Source organism: Balaenoptera borealis (genome assembly GCF_965194805.1).
Source record: "Balaenoptera borealis genome assembly, chromosome: 16".
Classification (NCBI taxonomy): Eukaryota; Metazoa; Chordata; class Mammalia; order Artiodactyla; family Balaenopteridae; genus Balaenoptera; species Balaenoptera borealis.
Window position 1 is genome coordinate 71,862,029 of NC_138872.1, and position 22,075 is coordinate 71,884,103.

A 22,075-nucleotide genomic window follows, 5' to 3' on the forward strand; every position below is an offset into this window, starting at 1 on the left:
CCCATCAGCCTCCCTCACAGCTCCATGTTTTATTTTTTCATAACACTTTTCACAAGATGAATTTATTTTTCCTTTGTTTACTGGTGCTTCCAAAGCCACTATGAATGGCTGTGCATGTTGTAAGTTGCAGAGGAGGTGAGTGGGGCTGGAACACAGCCTGCCATGCACACTACAAGCTGGTGCTGGGGAGAGGGGCGGGGGTGTGTGTGTGGGAGGGGCTGCACCTGCCCGGAGGGAGCGCCTTTCCTAATTCACACACTGTCACCAGGTATACAAGCTTCAGCCCCAACGGCCTCCAGCTGTGACAGGCAAGCCCACCAACTCAGGAAGTGTCTGCCCTCTCCATTGCTGTGAGTCCAGTGTCCAGCGCAGTGCCTGGCACGTAGCTGGTGCTCAATAAACATTTTTCAGTTTTTTTGGGCTGCACCTCTCGGCTTGCGGGTTCTTAGTTCTCCGACCAGGGATTGAACCCAGGCCTCAGCAGTGAACGCGTGGAGTCCTAACCACTGGACGGCCAGGGAATTCCCCAACATTTTTCAAGCAAACAAATTCTACTCGGATTCCCCCACTCCCACCCTCTCCCCACACTCTTCAATAGAATACACCATGCATGTGGTCCACTTCTGGGTCCCACAGGGGCTGCGTGTAGTTCATTGTTGGGGGTGGTCCCACAGGAAGCCAGTGACAGAACTGGACCCAGACTTGGTGATGGTAATTGTTTGTTACGGGAATGCAGAGGGGATCCAGGAGTGGGTGCGTAAGTGAAGGAGTCCTGGGTATGCTCCCTGCAACTCAGTGCCCTGCTCATGACAGGGACGATGCCCTGAGACCCCAGTCTCACCCGGCTCCCTGGAGAAGCGCGGGGTGGGTTCAGGTGGCCCCGGGCACTCTGACCAAGATCCAGATGCCGAGCGCTGCACGGTCATTCTTGGGCAAGAGGTGGCATCTGAGGGTCCCGTGGGAGGCAGGCCAGGCTCAGGCAGGGGCGGAACTCAGGCGCTGCCTTCCCTCTGCTCCCTGTGGCCACCCGCCTACCGGCCTCCCAGCTCTGGCAGGGAAGGAGTTAACCTCCCGGCTTCTCAGCGTGAATGTGGAGCTATTAATACCCACAGCCAAGCCGGTCTGCCCGAGCAGCCACTGGAGTCGGAAGAGCCGGGAGCAAAGGGAGCTCCAGTCGGAGCCAGCGCTGGAGCCAGGACTCCAGGGTCCAGAACTTTTCTCGGGGATAGCGAGGGCACTGTGCCAGCCTCACCTGGTCCTTGCCCACCTTCCAGCTTCAGGTCCCGACTGTCCTTCCCGGAGGCCACCCGTGCCGTGCCACCCACCCCAGCTGGGGAGAGCAAACTTTCTTAGGGAAACCACCGCCACTGCCGTGCTGGCTGGACGGGGAGGAGCAGACGGCTGGACAGACAGATGAACAGATGGACAGGACATCTGCGAACCTGTCCTCCTGGTCCTGCCTCTGACAGGCTGCAGCAGAGCGGGCAGCTGAGGGGCCTCGGGCGCCACCAGGGGCAGCAAGGGGCCCTGCTGGACCTTTGTGCACCAGCCAGCTGCCTCTGAGTCCAGGCGGCTGGAAGCTGCTTCCAGGGGCCCAACCCCGTGGCTGGAAGGTCTGTGGGTCAGGACAGCAGATCCCACCAGACAGAGCCCCAGGCTCTCCCACCCACCGAGGCGACGGGTAACCTGAGTGAAAAGGCACAGGTGGCAGGTGGGCAGGTACAGGCGCGGGGTCCTGAAGCCAACAGGCTACTGACCCTGGAGCACGCTGGCTCGGGGACCCCTGCCCAGGCAAAGGACGATGCTGCCGAGGCCGCCACCAGCCACCCCTGCCCCGTCCTGGAGCTGCCTCCGGCCTGGCCCCTGGGCTGTGGAACAGAGGATGTGCCAGCCTTCTGCTTCGTCTGTTTCCACAGGGAGGAGGAGGAGGAGCTGCTGGAAGAAGTCCCACTGCAGAGGTCAGTGCCCGAGGTGGGCAGCGGGTGGGCAGGGTGAGGGCACAGGGCTCGAATGGGGCCCCTGGGGGCCTGGAAGTCCTGCTTCCGAGTTCCTCGTCTGTCCACTGCTTACCAGCCACCGCCACCTCCCTGTGTCAGACTCTCAGATCTCTCACCTGGGTATCCCCACAGCCTCCGCCCTGTCTCTCCCATCCTGCCCCCACAGTGACCCTCCTGTCCTTTCCCATTGTGGTCATGTCCTCCCTGCTCAGAGCCCTCCATGGCTCCCAGCTCCCACACGATGAAGTCAATACTCAGCTGGGCATTCAAGGCCTGTGAGATCAGGCCAGCCCCACCCACCTCATCTTGCTCTGCTCTCCTGTATTCACCCCCAGAGAAACCCTGCCCAGACTTCCTTTCTCCTGGCTCCCCTCCTTCTAGGCCCAGCTGCAATACCTCCTCCTCCAGGAAGCCCTCCAAGAAGCCCCTGCCCCATCCCAAGCTGAAAGCCACCTTTCCTCCCTACACTGCACTGACACCTAATAGTGATAGGTTTTCGTTGAATTAATAAGTGGAAATGTCTGTGTGTGCATATGCATGCGTGTATGTGAGTTTGTGTATAAAAGAAAGGGAAGGGAGGGGAATGAAGGTTTGTGTGTGTATGTGATTGGGTATCTGGGTGTGAGTATGTGGGATTGTGAGTATGTGTACATGTCTGTGGCACTGGGTGTGAGTTCTATGTACTTATGTGGGGAAGGAGGTGTGCACTGGGACCGGGTCGGGGGGTTCATGCCCTAGAGATCATTGTCTCTTTTGCCAGCTCTCCCTACCCCCACCTTCAGGAAAACCCAGGCTCCAGCCAAGTGCATTTCACAAGCTGTGACTGCAAGCTCCAGGAATAGATGGAACATCTGTAGGGGAGACAGGGGTCACCTCTCTCCAGCCCAGCCTGCCCACGCCTCCATCACTGCCTGAGTCAGCACTGCCCTGGGTGGCGAGAAGGGCAGGCTCAGGGCCAGCCCAGGTGTGCCCTCTGGGCCCCTAGTAGGAGGGCGGGAGTATGGGCTCCTGCAGCCTGGGACAGTTTCCTCCCTGAATCTCACTGTTGGACCTGGGTCAGTCATTTCCCTTCCGCGGGTCTCTGTCTCCTCATCTGGGAAACGGTGGGCTGCTCCTTGCATGGTTGTCAGTTCATCATTCAGCAGCGACTGAGAGCTCATAGTACGCCAGGGCCCCAGCCCTCATGGGGTCCAGCCTGCTAGGAGAGACCCGAAAGCAAACCAATCAGTTTGGCAGCGCGATGGGCACCTTGATGGGCGTGAGTGCACTGCGCGCAGGGAGTGAGGGGGAGGGACTGACCACCTCTGCCCGCAGGAACCCTAGGAGCCCCTGCGGGTCTGTCTTAAAGGACAGGTCCTCTGCCAGGTGGTGTGTGAAGTTAAGGAAAGGACATCCCAGGCAGGGGGTACGGCAAGAGCAAAGACTTGGTGATATGAAAAAGAAATTGTGTGGGCATGGTGGAGATGGGGCTGACAGGGTCTGCGGGGGCCAGATCACCAAGGGCCTTGACTGCTGAGCCAAGGACTTGATCTATAGGTGATGGGGTGAGCAGTGGGGAGGGCTTGAAGCAAAACGGGGCCAAGTTAGGCGACTCAATGAGGTCACAAGTGTGGAAGTGTTTCTCGAAATCCAAAACAATGGATTCCTGAAAGCATCACTATTTTCATAGTAAGAGCTCAAAATGCTTGTTGAATGATTGGACGAATGGACGAATGAATGAATGAATATGATGTGGGGAGATGGGACATCAGAATCACTGAGCTGGTGGGCGCTGGCCCTTTAAGATCTGGCAAGGGGACACCACCAGGCTGGGCAGAGACAGTGACCACAGGTGCCAGGTGGTAAAGCTAAAAATACTGAGTGATGTGGACACCCAGGCTGCAGGAGCCAGGCAGTGCTAGCGGGGGGGGGGGGGGGGGGGGGGAGGCTCTGGAGTGTTTCTTTCCTACTGGAGGAGGGGCAGTGGGCAGTGAGGTCTGGTAGGGTCACCTTGGGGGTTTAGAGGAGCTTGTCCTCCTCCCCCACTACTCTCAGACTTTCTCCAGCCCCTGGAAGGTGCCAGCTTTCACTCCCAATAGCTGTCATGTTTAGTAGCCCCAGGGCGTGCTAATTCTGAAGCATCCTGCTTCTCTGCGACTCTGGGGAAGTCAGTTCTTCTCTTTGGGCCTCTGTAAAATTAAAGCATTGCTGGGGTGCTTTTAGGGACAGAGAAGCAAGGAGGGATGCAGGCAACCAGTTCACTCATGTGTGGATTCAGCAAATGCTCCCCGAGGCCTCCTGGGGACTAGATGCTGAGGCCACAGAGATGAAAACAAACCAGGCACTTCCCTGGAGGAGCCCAGCAAGGATACACTGGAACAATTGCATGCAGCGCAATGTGTTGTCATTGAGGTGTGAACGCAGTGCCCTCGGTGGGCTGATGCAAGAAACGGCCACACTGAGAACTCATCTGCATGTGGTGAAAATTTGTCAACAAAAGCATCACCCATCAGCCACCTCCACTTGATGCTTGATGTGTGATTAAGGTGAGGCTCGCCGCCTTAATGAACAAGCCCTGGAACCGCACGCGCTTCACATGGCAGAGCCTCCTGTGCTGCTCACGCAAAGTCCAGAGGGGACTGGGGTGTGGGGGACACTCTGCTCTACTCAGTCTTTCGGGGACCCAGGCTCCTCCCACCTTGTGATACTGTCATCACCCAGGGCTTCAGAATCCATCGCCGGATCCTCTGCTTCCACTGGCAAATGAAGAAGAAAGAGGGTGGAGATCACATGGAAGGGTTTTCCGAGCCAAAGCTGCAAGTGGCCTACTTCACTTCTGCCCACACTACATGGCCAAAGCAGCTAATTTCAAGAGAAACGGGGAAACGTAGTCCTGTTGTGAAAATGTTATATTTGGTATACATGAAAGCGCCTGGCACATAAGAGGTACCCAGCATGTTTGTGCGGAATGCATTCATTCACTCTGCAGATTTCACTGAGCACCCTCAGTGGACTTGTACTAGAAACTGGGCAGTGAAAACACCAGTCCTGCTCTCAGTGGGCTTTTATCAAAGGGGGAGTCAAACAAAATACAAGTAAACAAACAAACAAATACCATCTTCCGTGTTCAAAACCCACTGTTAAGGAAATGACCAGAGGGATGGTTGCGGGAGACACCCACTTGACATAAGGGGGAGGGGAGGTAGGGACAATTCATCTAAGACCTCAAAAATCAGAAGGAGCTGAGCAGAGTTGGAGGAGGAGCATTTCAGGCATGGAGAACAGAGAGTACAAAGGCCTAGAGGCAGGTTAGAGTTTGGAGACTGTGAGAAAATGTCAGGTCATTGTGGCTAGAGAAGGGTGAGTGATGGGAAGAGTGATATGGGCGACAGGGAGAGTGACAAGGGTGATGGGGAGAGTGACAAGGGCGACGGGGAGAGTGACACGGGTGACAGGGAGAGTGACTTGGGCAATGGGGACAGACAGGAATGGCTAGATCACGTAGGCCTTGTGGGCCATGGTGAGGAGGATGGATTTTATTCTGGATAAGATTGGGAAAGATTTGGAGGCTTTTAAGTGGGGGAAGCCATATAATTTGATTGACATCTTAAGTGGTCACTTGGGCTGCTCCGGAGAGAATCCATGGCAGCCAGCCCAGAGTAGACACAGGAAACCGGGGTGGAGGTCATGGTGATGATGGAGGGGGCCATGGCGTTGGCCTGGACCATGGTGGCCCATGGAGACGGGGGAAATAGGTGCCTACTAGATATATTTGGGAGACAGAATTTGCTGATGGATTAAAGGAAGAAGGGAAGCAAGGATGAATCTGAGGTTTCTGGGTTGGATAAGTGTGGGGATGATGGGAAGGTTCAAGGGAGGGAAGAGACGTGGTGGGAAACTCAAGAATTCGGCCATGGATGTTTTCAACATAGAAGCACATGAGATGCCCAAGTGAAGATGTCAAGTGAGGACTTGATACTAAGAGTCCGGAGCTCAAAGCTGGAGTTTTTGGGTGGGCGAGAGGATATCAGAGACTTCAGTGTGAAGATGGCATTGAAAGCCATGAGGTTGGGACTTCCCTGGTGGTGCAGTGGTTAAGAATCTGCATGCCAATGCAGGGAACACGGGTTCAAGCCCTGGTCCGGGAAGATGCCGCAGAGCAACTAAGCTCTTGCGCCACAACTACTGAGCCTGCGCTCTAGAGCCCGCGAGCCACAACTACTGAAGCCCATGCGCCTAGAGCCCATGCTCCGCAACAAGAGAAGCCACCGCAATGAGAAGCCTGTGCACCGCAACGAAGAGTAGCCCCTGCTCCCTGCAACTAGAGAAAGCCCGCACGCAGCAGCGAAGACCCAACGCAGCCAAATTTTAATTAATTAATTAATTAAAAAAAAAAGAAAACCATGAGGTCACAAGGAGAGAGAGGAGAGGAGAGGCCCCAGGATGGAGCCCTGAGGAACTCCACAATTTTGGGGTCACGTGGAGGAGACGCTAACAAGGGCAGAAGAGAAGTAAAGTAGGAGGGAAACCAGGAGCGTGGGTAGTCATGGAAACCAAGAGACGAGTGTCTCAAGGAGGAGAGAGAGGTGGACAACTGGCTTCAGAGATGCCAAACGGCCAAGGAAAAGGAGAATAGATTCAGCAGCACAGAAGTTGAAAGTGCCCCGGATAAGAACATTTCATGGAGGGGTGGAGACAGGAGTAGGTGTGAGCAGAAACTTCTGGTTAAAGACGGTGGAACGAATACACACATCTAATTTCTCTGTGTCCTGAAACTCCATGAAAAAGAAGTGAGTGGGTTTTTTTTTCTTTTCCTTTATGGTTTATTACAAGATATTGAATATATTGATAGTTCCCTGTGCTATACAGCAGGACCTTGTTGTTGCTGGTTTTTTGGTTTTGTTTTTTAGTGGTGTTTTTTGGCCACACCGTTCCCTGACCAGGGATCTAACCCGCGCCCCCTGCAGTGGAAGCACGGAATCTTAACCACTGGACCTGCAGGGAAGTCCCAGGACTTTGTTGTTTGTCTCTTTTATATATAGTAGTTTGTGTTGGTTAATCCCAAACTCCTAATTTATCCCTCCCCCACTTTCCCCTTTGGTAACCATAAGTTTGTTTTCTATGTCTGTGTCTGTTTCTGTTTTTCAAATAAGTTCATTTGTATCATATTTTAGATTCCACATATAAGCGATATCATCTGATATTTATCTTTGTCTGGCTTACTTCACTTAGTGTGATAATCTCTAGGTCCATCCATGTTGCTGCAAATGGCATTATTTCATCCTTTTTATGGCTGAGTAATATTCCATTGTGTATGTGTGTGTGTGTGTGTGTGTGTATATATATAAATATAAAATTGTATATATACATTGTATTTTATATATATATATATATCACATCTTTTTTATTATTTTTTTTATTGAGGTATAGTTGGTTTACAATGCTGTGCCAATCCCTGCTGTACAGCAAGATGACTCAGTTTTACACATACATACATTCTTTTTTAAATATTCTTTTCCATTATGGTTTATCCCAGGAGATTGGATATAGTTCCCTGTGCTATACAGTAGGACCTTGTTGTTTATCCATTCTAAATGTAATAGTTTTGTAGATAGGTTCATTTGTGCCATACTTTAGATTACACATATAAGTGATATCATATGGTATTTGTCTTTCTCTTTCTGACTTACTTCACTTAGGATGATAATCTGTAGTTGCATCCATGTTGGTGCAAATGGCATTATTTTTTCTTTTTTATGGCTGAGTAGTATTCCACTGTATATATGTACCACATCTTTATCCATTCATCTGTTGATGGACATTTAGGTTGTTTCCATGTTTTGGCTATTGTGAATAGTGCTGCTATGAACATAGGGGTGCATATATACCACATCTTCTTTATTCATTCATCTGTCAGTGGACATTTAGGTAGCTTCCATGTCTTGGCTATTGTAAATAGTGCTACAGTAAACATTAGGGTGCATGTATCTTTTCGAATTAGAGTTTTCTCTGGATATATGCCCAGGAGTGAAATTGCAGTGTCATATGTTAACTCTTTTAGTTTTTTAAGGAACCTCCATACTGTTCTCCATAGTGGCTGCACCAGTTTACATTCCCACCAACAGTGTAGGAGGGTTCCCTTTTCTCCACATGTGAGTGGGTTTTTAAGGTGTATTTATTGCTCTTTTGTTGCTGCCATAACAAACTACCACAAACTTTGTTGTTTAAAACCAAATTTATCATCTTACTGACTATATGTCAAAAGTCCAACACAGGTCTCCCTGGGCTAAAATCAAGGTGTTGACAGGGCTGCTCTTGGAAGCTCTTTCTGGAAGAACTTTCTGGAAGCTCTAGGGGAGAATCCATTCCCTTGTCTTTTCCAAGGTGCCGTTTTCCAGTTGGCCCCCTCCCTCTGGCAAGGTAGCGTCTCTCTGGCCCTGCTTCTCTCATCACGTCTTTCTTGGACCACGGCTGGGAAAGGTTCTCTGCTTTTAATGCTGCATGCGATTAGCTTGGGCTCACCTGAACAATCCAAGATCATCTCCCCATCTCAAGGTCCTTAACCTTAATCTCACCTGCAAAGTCCCTTTCTGCCACGTAAGGTAACATACTCCCAGATTCTGGAGATTAGGACACAGACATTTTGTGGGATTAGGTGGTCCATTATTCTGCCTGCCACAGCATGAATCAGCAAGAACTAATACATTGAAAAAGGAGACAATAGCAACACAGTTTCGGAATCTGGAAAGCAGAAGAACATGGTAAATGATGTAGCAGTCTGATGAAATTGCACCTCAAGTGAACCCTAAATTGGGGGTGAGAAAGCCAAGGGGCACCACAGTTCCCCCACAAAACCCCGAAAGGCCCTGGTGTTAATGGACTAAGTATCCCCTGGAAGTGAGCATAAAGCTGGGGCCAAAAACAGGAGGATTGGTTTAAGAAGGGCTTTAATTCTCAGATTTCTTTCTCTGCTCAGCACCACTGGGCAGCTGCCTCTCCCCCACCCTGACAAAGACCGAAGGCTTATTCTCCAGAGAGGATAAAACACAGAGTCTCTGAACCAGAGGACAGGGCACCGTGAGGACGAGGGGAGAGTTCTATACCCTACTGGCGGGATTATTTGAATATTGCATCCTGAATGTGGGGAGCTCTGCCCCCGCCCCCATCACCTGGGGCCTCCTTCCCCATCTCAGCTCCCAGAATAGCGAAGTCCAGCCTAAACTCTCCAGGCAGGACACTGCAGATTTATTCCCTTCAATCTCTGAATATATTAACAATGGGTATTATTTTCTTGCTCTTCTCTTGTTTCCTGTTTTAGTTTTCTTCTCTCCGTGCATAGTTTCTGTTTCCTCCAGATTTTTTTTTCTGTTCGGATTACTTCTGTCTACTACTGAGCCCGTGTGGGCTTAGTTGCCCTGCAGCATGTGAGATCTTAGTTCCCGAACCAAGGATCGAACCCGTGTCCCCTGCATTGGAAGGCAGATTCTTAACCACTGGACCACTAGTGTCAGACTCTCCAAGAAAAGGATACCTAAAAAGGTTGGCATCAGGGATTTCCCAATGAAACAACCCAATGCGAATTCTCTATATTGACCCCCTGAGTCAACCAAGCCCCCTACCCATAGCATAGAGCTACTCAGCAGCTTGCTTGCATAAGTTGTATTTTTCTATTCTTTAATCAAGGCATAATTACTGTGAAATGCAAAGGTCTTAAGTGGCCAAATGAGTTTTGACAAATGTATACACCTGTGTAACCCACACCTTAATCAAGATATTACCATGTGAGGTAACATTCAGGCTTTCATCATGCCCCAGTCAATACCCAACACACACAGAGGCAACTACTATTCTATCAGCTCTTTAACTCTCTTAAATACGAGCAGATAACCAGGGACCATCAACATTTGCGAAAAACCTCTAATATGAGAGGCAGAACAAAAACAAACAGAAAAACAGAATTTAGAGGAAACAAAATATGCAGGGAAAAGAAAACTTAAAAGCAAAACTATAATTACTATATTCAGAGATTTAGGAAAATATATTGCAACTATGAAACAAAAACTAGATGCTATTTTGAAAGGGAAAAAACCTCTGAGGATGAACAAAACAAAACAAAAAAGTTCTTAAAAATTAAGAATATCATAGCAGTGGGAGTTTGGAGTTAGCAGATGCAAACTAGTATACATAGAATGGATAAAAAACAGGTCCTACTATATAACATAGGGAACTATGTTCAATATCCTGTGATAAACCATAATGGAAAAGAAAATGAAAAAGAATGTGTGTGTGTGTATATATATATATACATATATATATATGCTGAATCACTTTGCTATACAGCAGAAATTAACACAACATTATAAATCAACTATACTTCAATTAAAAAAAAAAGAATATCATAGCAGAAATGGAAAACTTATTTAATAGAGTTAGGGGTCAGCAAACTACAGCCTTCGGGCCAAATCCAGCCTGTCACCTGCTTTTTTTTTTTTTTTAATATTTATTTATTTATTTTTGGCTGTGTCGGGTCTTCGTTGCAGCCCACAGGATGTTTTGTTGCAGCGTGTGGGCTCTTCGCTTCATTGCAGCCTGTGTGCTTCTCTCTAGTTGTGGTGCACGGGCTCCAGAGTATTCAGGCTCAGTAGTTGCAGCCCGTGGGCTTAGTTGCCCTGCAGCATGTGGGATCTTAGCTCCCCGACCAGGGATCGAACCCGTGTCCCCTGCATTGGAAAGCAGATTCTTAACCACTGGACCACCAGGAAAGTCTCCTGTCACCTGTTTTTTAAATAAAGTTTTATTGGAAAACAGCTACACCATTTGTTTATGTACTGCCTATGGCTGCTTTCACATTGGTGGAGTCGAGTAGTTGTTACAGAGACCCTAAGGCCCATAAAGCCTCAAATATTTACCATTGAGCCCTTTATAGGAAAAGTTTCCTGACCCCCGGGGTTAAAAGATAAAGTTGAGGAAATTTTCCAAAAAGTAAAGCAGAAAGGTAATGATACGTATCTGTTTGGATCCTCCAGTAAACAGATGGTGAGCTGAGTTAGCAGTGTAAGAAGTCCTGGGGGACTAATGCTTGTGAAAAATAAAGGAGGAGGAATCAGGATTGGGCAGGAGGAGTCTTTAGACCGTGACATAGATCTGACACCCGTGAAATGAAGGAGGAAAGGAAATAAATCTGGGAAGAGAGAGCCTGACTTTGGTGTAGATCAAAGTCTTGACCAACCCAGTGGGGGCTGCAGAGCAAAGACTGTCCATTGGAGGAGCCCCACATTGGGCAGAAAGGGCCAGGTCCTGGTGTCCCCGCTGTGCTCAGTCATTGGCTGGGCTGCCCAAGAAGACCTTGGTCTTGAGTCAAAGGCTGTGGTAGGTCTCAAAGGCACTGTAGTTGGAGGCTGTCAACCAACTGCACTCTTCACAGCTGAGTAACAAGTTCTTTCTTGAAGGGAGAACCCAGTGGGGCACCTGCATGGCTGCCACAACATGGAAAATAGGAAAGAAAGAGTAAGAAAGAGGAGCAGTGCAAGAACCTGACACCTTAACACAGGAGTTCCAGAAAGAGAAGAGAGAAAGCAGAAAAGAGGAAATAAGTCGATGAAATATTTCCAATATTTCTCAGAATGGAAGGACCTGAGTTTCCAGATCAAAAGGGCTCACTGAGGACTTCCCTGGTGGTGCAGTGGTTAAGAATCCGCCTGCCAACGCAGGGGACACGGGTTTGAGCCCTGGTCTGGGAAGATCCCACATGCTGCGGAGCAAAAAAACCCATGTGTCACAACTGCTGAGTCTGCGCTCTAGAGCCCGTGAGCCACAACTACTGAAGCCCATGCGCCTAGAGCCCATGCTCCGCAACAAGAGAAGCCACCGCAATGAGAAGCCCGCGCACTGCAATGAAGAGGAGCCCCGTGGCAACTAGAGAAAACCCATGCGCAGCGACAAAGACCCAACGCAGCCAAAAAATAAGTAAATAAAATTAATTAATTAATTAAAAAAAGAGAAAAGATGCACATACAGAAATCAATTTAATACAGGATAGATGGATGTAATATATGTGATATATGGATGTGAGATCACTCTAGAGAAGTGAGGAGGGAATAATGGGGGAGGTAGCATCTGCATCTCTGAAAAAGAAGTAGGGTTTCAGAAGGACAGTATGGAGGAAAGGCATCAAGAAGAAGGAGCAGCATGAACCACCGCATAGAGGCAGGAGCATGATTTGTCCCGCGTGGCTGCAGTATAAAGGGTTAAGGGGAGTTTAGGCTGGAGAGGTAGGTTGGGGCCAGGTTGAGGAAGGCCTCCAATTCCGGCAAGGAGTTTGGATGTTACTCAGTAAGCAGTAAAAGCCTTTCAGTTGCTCGCTGCAACTAGAGAAAGCCTGCGCACAGCAACAAAGACCCAACGCAGCCAAAAATAAATAAATAAATAAACAAATTTATATGTTAAAAAAAAAGAGGGCCCACTGAGTGTCCAAAAAAAGGATAAAGTTCGACCCACACCACAGCCAGTCACTATTAAATTTCAGAATGCAGAGACAAGAAGAACATTCTACCATATTCTAATAAGGATCAAGAATCATAATGGCATCAGATTTCTCAACAGCAATCCTGGAAACCAGAAGACAAGGGAGCTATTTTCAAAAGTATAAAAGAATTATTTTCGGTCTAGAATTTGATACTTAGCCAAACCATTAATAAAGTACAAAAAAGATCTTTTTAGATTTACTAAGGCTCAAAAATTTACCTCCCACGCACCCTTTCTTAAGAAAGCTACTGGAGGATGTGTTCCTAAAGCAAGGAAGTAAACCAAGAAAGAGTAAACCTGGGATGCAGGAAACAAGGGAGCCAACACAAGAGAGAGTTGAAGGGCATCTCCCAGATGTTGGTGAAGGGAGATCCCAGGGCAGCTTCTCTGAGGAGCAGGCCTGGAGGGCAGGCAGTTCACATTGGAAAAGTCAGAAGGTTCTAGAAAAGGTTTCTTCAAGGAGATGAAACTGATAGGATGCCCAATATACTTAAACTTTTGAAAGATTTACACAACAAAGAGAGAGTGTGGGTTGAATTAGACATAAACACAGAAAAACAGGCCCTACTCCCCCCTCAAAAAAGTTATTAAATCCAAGAAGAACAACTTTTGTGCAGAAAAGGGAAATTAAAAATTTTAAACTTCTGCTCTAACACACTGTTAAGAGAATGAGAAGATAAGCCATAGAATGGGAGAAAAACATTTGCAAAAGACATCTGATCTGATATAGAAATGTTTAACTGATAAAAGACTGTTATCCAAAGTATACAAAGAACTGGTGAAACTCAACAATAAGAAAATGAACAACCCAATTAAAGAATGGGCAGAAGATCTGAACAGCCGCTTCACCAAAGATGATATGCAGATGGAATATAAGCATATAAAAGATGCTCAACATCATATGTCATCAGGAAATAGCAAATTAAAACAACAGTGAGATACCAGTACACACTTACTAGAATGACCCACATCTAAAACACTGACAACACCAAATGCTGGTGAGGATGTGGAGCAACAGGAACTCTCATTCATCGCTGTGGGAATGCAAAATGTTACAGCCACTTTGGAAGATGGTCTGGCAGTTTCTTACAAAGCTAAACATACTCTTTTTTTTTAATTATTTATTTTTATTTATTTATTTATGGCTGTGCTGGGTCTTCGCTTCCGTGCGAGGGCTCTCTCCAGCTGCGGCAAGCGGGGGCCACTCTCCATCGCGGTGCGCGGGCCTCCCACCACCGCGGCCCCTCCCGTTGCGGAGCACAGGCTCCAGACGCGCAGGCTCAGCAATTGTGGCTCACGGGCCCAGCCGCTCCGCGGCACGCAGGATCCTCCCAGACCAGGGCCCAAACCCGTGCCCCCCGCATTGGCAGGCAGATTCTCAACCACTGCGCCACCAGGGAAGCCCCTAAACATACTCTTAACATATGATCCAACAATAGCATTCCTTGGTATTCACCCAAATGAGTTAAAAACTTATGTCTGCACAAAACCCTGCACATGAATGTTTATAGCAGCTTTTTTCATAATTGCCAAAAACTTGGAAACATCTAAAATGTCCTTCAATAGGCGAATGGATAAACAAACTGTGATATACCCATACAATGGAATATTATTCTGTGATAAAATGAGCTATCAAGCCACAAAAAGACATAGAGCAATCTTAAATGCATATGGCTAGGTGAAAGGAGCCAATCTGAAAAGGCTATATGCTGTATGCCTCCAACTACAGGACATTCTGAAAAAGCCAATACTAGAGACAGTAAAAAGATGAGTGGTTGCCAGGGGCTGGTGGGGAGGGAAGGAGGGATGAGTAGGGGGAGCACAAAGGATTTTTAGGGCAGTGAAACTATTCTGTATGATCCTGTAACGGTGGGTCCATGACCCTAGGCATCTGTCAAAACCCATAGAGTGTACAACACAGAGTGAGCCCTCATGTAAACTATGGACTTTAGTTAATATTAGTGTATCAGTATTGGTTCATCAATTGTAACAAGCTTACCACACTAATGCAAGATGCTGATAATAGGGAAAAATGGGGAGGGGGTATACATGGGAACTCTCTGTACTTTCTGCTCTGCTGTTCGATAAACCTAAAACTAAAATAGAAAGTCTATCATAAAAAAGGAAGAAAAGGGAAAGAAATCATAGTATTCCACAGAAAGTTGTAAATAATGTTTCCACAATATGTAAACACCACCAATCTTTTGTTGCTGTTTTTTCTTTTGGCCACGCGGCATGCGGGATCTTAGTTCCCCGACCAGGGATTGAACCCTTGCCCCCTGCAGTGGAAGCGTGGAGCCCTAACCACTGGACTGCCAGGGAAGCCCCCAACACTACCAATCTTATCAATATTATGATGCAACTGTACCGGGATGGTGGAAGACAGGAAGTGGAGGCAGTGGACATCAGGGAGCTACACCCTTATCTTCCAACATGGGAAGTTGAGAGGAAAAGTCTAAAACTGGAAAAGCGTAACCTAAAACATGCTATGTAGGAAACACAGGGGTGAAAATTACTAATAATCAACTAAAAGAGTGGAAACGGTTGTCCTTAAGAAGTGGGAAATGGGAGCAGGAAATGCCTGTGTTTCTTGATAGAAATAGATGGAGGACTTCCCTGGTGGCGCAGTGGTTAAGAATCCGCCTGCCAGTCTTTGGCTTGCGAGCGGACGGCAGACATCATGGATCAGGTAATGCAGTTCGTTGAGCCAAGTCGGCAGTTTGTGAAGGACTCGATTCGGCTGGTTAAAAGATGCACCAAACCTGATAGAAAAGAATTCCAGAAGATTGCCATGGCAACAGCAATAGGATTTGCTATAATGGGATTCATTGGCTTTTTTGTGAAATTGATCCATATTCCTATTAATAACATCATTGTTGGTGGCTGAGTACCTTTTTAGAAAAGTGTTTTTCATCTTGGGGATTGGTGAACAAGTGAGGATTTGAGACGCTCATGGAGTGAATATTTCCCTATATATTTTGTGTTTTTCTTTCATTTTTTTTCTTCCAAGATGTTTTCTATTTGTAAATTAAAATAATTTCAAAAAAAAAAAAAAAGAATCTGCCTGCCAATGCAGGGGACACGGGTTTGACCCCTGGGCTGGGAAGATCCCACATGCCACGGAGCAACTAAGCCCATGCGCCACAACTACTGAGCCCGCACGCCTAGAGCCCGTGCTCCGCAACAAGAGAAGCCACCGCAATGAGAAGCCCACGCATTGCAACACAGAGTGGTCCCTGCTCGCCGCAACTAGAGAAAGCCCGCACACAGGAACGAAGACCCAACGCAGCCAAACATAAATAAATAAAATAAATACATTTATTAACAACAACAACAAAAGAAATGCATGGAGATGTGTGGTGGAGGAGACACCAGAGTCCGCAAGCTGGGGGGACGATCCTGGAGAAAGGAGGAGGGGGAAGGGAGGGGGGATGTCCTGAAGAATCCAGGGCCCAAGGGAGGGGTTGGCCTCAGAAGGAGAAGGGCCACCCCCCACTGAAGGCTTTAGAAGAAGTGAGGAGTGAGGAGCTAGGTGGGTTTGTGATTTGATGGTGGGAGCCAATAAAACTGCATCTGGTCCATCTGTTTTCTCAATGAAGTGGCAGCCACGGTTTGAGGAGAGAAGAGAAGGTGGGAAGACCTTGCCATTCAGAGTGGGGTGCATAGACCAGCAGCAACAGCACCCCCTGGGGGCTGGTTAGATGTGCAGAATCTCAGGCCTCCCCAAGATCCCTAGGAGATGCACAAGCAAATTAAAGTTTGAGAATCACTGCTCAGAGAGAGTGGGGAAAAGCAACTGACAGGCATACTTGGGTTGTAGGGCAGCAGTGAGTGCCCCTTTGAGACCATGAAGGGACACTCCCAGCCAGGTGTGGGACCCTCAGACCAGTGCTAGCTTGTGCAGTGCAGGCAGAGAGCAGGTGATAGCTGGCATTTTGCCAGGCAGGTACTCCAACAGGAAAGTTGGGCCCAGCAGTGGGGGGTGGTTTCCAGGGAGCGGCCATGGTGATGGTGTGCGGAGCCCAAACAGGGCACAGTGGACAGTCGTGGCAGAAGGAGACTGATGGGCAGTGAGAAAGTGATGGGGACAGTGGGCTGGTGGCCTCGGTGAGATCAAAGAGCTGTTGTTTCTGGGTACCAGATGAAGAGGATGGAAGGGGGAAACAGGGAGACGATCAAAACAGATCTCAGAGCGGGGTGGGGGGGGCGGTAATTACAAGGCTTGGGGTGTGAGCCTCAGAGGTTGAAGGGAGCAGAGAGAGTTAAGGTGACAGAAAAGGCCAGAGAACCAAGAGGCGTGCTGCAGACTGCCTGATATCTCCTCTGTCCTCCCCTCTAATGATGGTGGTGTGGCCTGCGCATCAGGACTTTTGAAAGTTCCCCAGTAGATTATAATGTGCAGCAGAGTTTGAGAACCACGGGTGTGGTCAAGGAGACCCAGGCTCTGACAGAAAGAAAGAGACACAGGGGAGCAACCAGAAAGTTCCTTGGGGCTTGCATTGCAAGTGGAGCCTGACCAGGGAAAGGGGCAGTTGGGTAGGGGCCGCATGTCCTGGGTTGTAGATGAGAAGATGGAGATGTTGTGGTCTTCCCCTAGAGAACCAGATAGTAAATATGCGTGTGCGCGCGCGTGCGTGCATGTGTGTGAGACAGAGACCGAGAGAGCGGACCGAGCAAGGCCAGCGCCCCGTTAGCCCGTCTTCTGTCCTGCACTGTTGCAGACCGGCCACTAGAGGGAGCACCGCGCCCGCACATTGCGGGGTCGGCCCAGCAGGTTCCAGTGGTGAGGCTTCGGCCTCTTTTTCGGACAGTTTCTGTGTTCAAAGTTAAGATTCTGCAGCCACGTAGCCCTGGGTTTCACTCCAGGTCCCACTACTTCTAGGCTGTGTGATCTTGGCCAGTTAGGCGACCACTCTGTGACCCGGTTTCGTCCGCGGTACAGTGGGCACAGCGTTAGTTCTAACCTGAGAGGGTTCGGAGGATGAAGGAGGTCACGTGGGTGAAGCGCTGCGCCACACTGGGGAATGGCTAACACGACCTGACGGTGGAGGAGGTTTTGCCCCCGCCTCTGTATCTCTCTGCTTCTCTTGCAGCCCCTCAGCCCTGCCCAGCCCAGATCCATCCAGTGTGAGAAACGGAGTGGGAGGAAGCAGAGGCTGGGTTGGGGGTGGCCTCTAGGCCAGGGACACGCCTGGGCTCCTCCCTTTCCTGCTCAGTCTTGCTGATTCTTTTGTTTTGCAGCAAACCTCACCCTGTGGCTTGTTCCTGGCCATGGTCTCGTCCTTCTTACCCCAGACCTTCCCCTGCTCCTCCGGGTGCCCAGGGGACCAGCAGCTGCCCTTGCTTGGCAACCACATCATCCCTGGAGCCCATGGGATGCCTGGTGCCCAAGGGCTCAGCGTGGGTGCTCCATCCCAGCCATTCTCCTAACTGCCCCCGCTCCTTCCTGGCTCCTGCCCAAACCAGCCAAGAGCTGACCTATGAGGCCACACCCCAGGGGATGTCTGCATTTCCAGGTTTGCCGAGACCCCCGGTGTGGAGGTTGCAGTGGGTAAAAGGCCCACAGAAGCAGCCCCTCTGTCCTATCCTTGGTCCCACAGAGGGGTATAGCCTGCCTGACTTTTTTAAAATGATTTGCCAATATTTTAAAAATCAGGGCATTACACCTTAGGATGCAGATTTCCAACTTCTCCTGAAAAATTGGAAGCTCTGCAAACCTGAGTTCACATTCCCACATGACAGCAGTGGGCCACAGGGGAGGGGAGGCCACCACTCAGATGGGCCAGGGCTCTCCGGCTCACCACTGTCCCCACCCAGGCCGTGCACCCCATTCACAGTCCCTCCCTGGCTCCCATGAGCATCTCAGTCTGCGACCCCAAGAAGGGGGAACTGTGCCTAAGAGGGTTCATGTAACATGTCGTTGTTGTAGCCGCTGGCCCAAGGCAGGCAGAGATGCAGAGGTAGAGGCGTGGGGGCCCCGGAAATGAGAGCAGACCCTCAGGGGCAAGGAATCTTGGGGGACAGAGAGCTGCTTAGTGTCCTCAGCTGTTCGTGGAATTTCACGGTCCAGGGGCCAAGGGCACTCTACACACACACACACACACACACACACACACACACACACACAGACCGCCCCATTGGCCAATCGGTCAGCAGATCCTGCCACTTCTCACCACCTCTGTTCCTACTGCCTGGTCTGTTGCTATCTTCTCTCGCCTGGCTGGGTACCGGAGCCTCCTCACTTCCATTCCCCCACAGTCTGTCTTCCCCACAGCAGCCAGAGGGAGGCTGTTAAAACCTACAACCCGCCTCCTCCCTCCTCTGCTCAAAACCCTCCAAGGACTCCCACCCCACTCAGAGTCAAAGGCAAAGGCTTACAATGGCCCTGAACAAACTCTCCCCATCACCTCTCGTCTCCTCCCTTGCTCCATCAGCCTCCTCGTTGTTCCTGAGCATCCCAAGCACACACTTTGGCCTCAGGGCCTTTGCACTGGCTGTTTCCTCTGCCCGCCCACTGTACCTGCCCACCTGCCTCCACATCTGCATGGCTCCCTCCCTCCTTCACCTCCTTTCAAGTTTCTGCTCAAATGTAACCGTCTCTGTGAGGACCTCCCTGTATGCCCTGTCCCCTCCCTGCTTTACTTCTTCCCTCCCGCTAATCCCTTGAAGCATAATCGTTTACTCGTGTATTCTTGTTTTTTGTCTTCTCCCCTCACTACAATGGACAAGGGCAGGGATTTTTCTCGGTTTTGTTCATTGCAAATGGTGCTTGGCAGGAAGGAGACATGCGATAATATTGGGTTGGCCAAAAATTTCGTTCAGGTTTTTCATAACATCTTAGGGAAGAACCCGAACGAACTTTTTGGCCAACCCAATATTTGGTAAGTGAATGAATGAATGAACAAATATGTGAAATGAGGGCAGCAATGGTACCAAGTAAGCAGAGTGTCTGTGAGGACTCAGTCAGTGTGCACTATTCAGGGCCCCAAACTTGGGCTATAGTGCTCTGTGTTTGGCATCTTGCGATTTTTTTTTTTTTTTTCATTTTTTAGCTGCGCTGCGTGGCTTGTGGGATCTTAGTTCCTCAACCAGGGATCAAACCCTTGCCCTCAGCAGTGAAAGCACAGAGTCCTAACCACTGGACTGCCAGGGACTTCCCAGCATCTTGCAATTCTTAACCATTTCATCTTTGAAGTGTAATGAAGTCTGATTAACTACGGTGCACGCACTGTGAGCGATCCCACCTCCCTTCCCACAACCCCTGGCGTTTTGGCCACCCACTCCTTGCCCCCAGCCAGTCAAGGCTGCTATCCTTCGTCTGGCAGCAGCCTGGGTGCAGGAGGGTTCCATGTCAGGTGTGCATCAAGGTGGCCCCAGGCACCCATGAGGGCCTGCACTGGCCCCAGGGGTATCCCCGTGCCCAAGGCAGCATGACACTAAATAGCAAACACAAAACACAGTGGCAGGCGGAGAGAGAGGCTTGGGTAGGAAGGAAGAGCTTCTCTTCTGCTTTCTGAACAAGAAGCCCCACAATCTGTAGCTGGCCCTGGTGTCAAGGACACACACCTCGCACGTGGTACCTGCTCCAGCCACGGGTGCTGTCGTTGTTGTTACTCAAGACCCCATGATTAGAGGGAAACAGAGCCCAGCAGGAGAAAGCCCCCAGGCTCCTGGGCCAGCTGCTGGCCTCCCAGGTGACAGGCTTGGAAGAGAACATTCCCCTGCCGCCCACCACCTGCCTCGCGTCCGCTCCGTGAGCCGTGGGCTGCGGATGTGCCAGGGCACATCCCTCCCTCCTGGCCGCAGCTGCCACATCTGTGAGCTGGGACGAGAGCCCTGCAGGTTTCCCTCTGGCAACGACAGCGAGTGCTTTGCCAACTTAAGCCTGGGGGAATGTGAGGGTGGCGGTCATGGTTCCCAGCCCGTCACAGGGATTGTCGTGGCTGCTTTGCAGGGTCCCTGGGTCAGGGCTCATTTTCTGCCTCCATCCCCCAAAAGTTCAAAGGGTGATATAGCTTTCAGCCCTGAGGGGTGGGTGACAGGGGATCAGGCCTCCATGGTGACTTCAACCCAAGCATCCATAGCATACGTGGCCCTGGTGAGGGCACCACACCCTGATGGTAACTTCAGGCCAGACCCTGGGGGTGGCTGCCGACCCTGATGGTCACTGCAGGTCTCGATAGTGGCCTCAGTGGCCTCAGAGCCCCGCGGCGGCTGCAGACCTGGTGACGGTGGGGAGGTGCCGGGCACTTTATCCCCCCTCCCTCTGTCCTGCCTAAGCCTCCATCTCTCCTCCCAAGCCACTAGGATTTGAGCCATTCTCCAGGATCCACTTAATTAGCCAAGCTCATTAACTCCCACAGGCTTCTCCTCCCCACCTAATTAACTGACTTAATTAGGGCTTGCAGGCCCGGTTCCACCCAGCCCCCTCCCGCTGCACCCTGCCCACCTCCTCCAGGCCCCTGGCTCAGCCAAGCCTCCACCGGGCTGGGAATGGATGGGGGTGGTGCTAGGTCCCTCCAGCGCCCAGGCCTCCACCCTGTGTCCCTCCCTCCAGTCCGGGGGCCCAGCGCAGAGCCCCTCCCGGGCAGAAGCTCATGGGCAAAGGAGTGGAAACTGAGAGAGGGAGGTGGGTAGGGAGAGGGATGGAACTGAGATAGAGGGATCAGGTGAGAGGAGGTGAGGATGGTGGGGCTGGATGGGCCGGGCACCGGAGTGGTTCGGGGCCTGGTCTCCGGAGCCTGCCTGGGTTCAAGCCCCAACCAGTGTGTCACCCTTGGCATCTCCTCACCTCCCTGTGTCTCAGGTACAAAATGATAGCGTGCCCGCACCGTAAAGTTGTTGTGAAATTTAAACGAGTTCATATGTGTCAAATGGTTAAAATCTGGCACCAATCTGTGTTTGTCAAATAAGTGGGTGGTGTGGACAAAGTCTCCCTGCGGAGGAGGGGCTGGAGGAGGGGAGGGGAGGGTGCCGCCCCTAGGTGTCAGGGAGACAAAACCCGCCCCCACCCGGAGGCCAGCAGTAGAGTGGGCCTGGGAATTGCAACCAGAGGCTGCCAACTGGGAGGTACCCCTGGCCTGGGAGAGATTAAAGGGACAAGGAGCAAGAAGGGCACAGGAGAGGGCGTCCTGTTCCTACTCCAGGGGGTGGGAGAGGCTGACCTTGTTAGTGCAGGACCCCCATGCTCTGTGCCCTAGTTTCCCCATCTGGGGGAAGGTCTAGCCTTGTGGAAGCACCTGGCACTTCCTAGTTGCCTCATAAATGTCTAGAGCCTCATACCTGAGAAGCGAGGTGACATGAAAAGGTGTTCAACGGCCTTCATCTCCCCTGAGACCAAAGTAAAGAAAGTGGGCTGCACCAGCAGCAGGCAGGATGCAGGTTAGACAGGAGGTGGGGCTTCCAGGTTGAGGAGTACAAGATCCCAAATGTGGGAAGGAGAAAAATTGTGTCTGAGCTGCTGAGTGGGCTCCAGGGGAGAGATGGCCAATCAGCAAGGAGCAGGAGGGAGTGAGATGGGGCCCGGAACTACTTAGCTCAGAATCTGACGTTTATTGGTGTAATTAGTATAGGGT

At 50.4% G+C, this 22,075-nt stretch overlaps 2 protein-coding genes across 3 annotated transcripts in view; both read left to right on the forward strand.

Annotated features, from left to right (window-relative positions):
- Positions 1-1,114: 1,114 nt before the first annotated feature.
- Positions 1,115-22,075, forward strand: part of SBK1 (SH3 domain binding kinase 1) — a 51,909-nt gene continuing 30,948 nt past the window's right edge. The window contains exon 1 of one of the 2 annotated variants that reach the window (XM_082359678.1): positions 1,115-1,958. The gene's annotated coding sequence lies outside the window, so the exon portion shown is untranslated. The remainder of the gene's footprint in view (positions 1,959-22,075) is intronic. The other variant, XM_082359674.1, reaches the window with a different exon arrangement.
- On the forward strand, positions 15,141-15,462 carry LOC309613133 (protein transport protein Sec61 subunit gamma). Its single transcript, XM_082359688.1, has one exon. It carries the CDS (start codon positions 15,181-15,183, stop codon positions 15,385-15,387), a length of 207 nt encoding a protein of 68 aa, XP_082215814.1. The 5' UTR covers positions 15,141-15,180; the 3' UTR covers positions 15,388-15,462.

Excerpts from the sequence above, each read along its gene's own strand:
- LOC309613133 (XM_082359688.1), top strand. The coding sequence starts at position 15,181 with ATGGATCAGGTAATGCAGTTCGTTGAGCCAAGTCGGCAGTTTGTGAAG.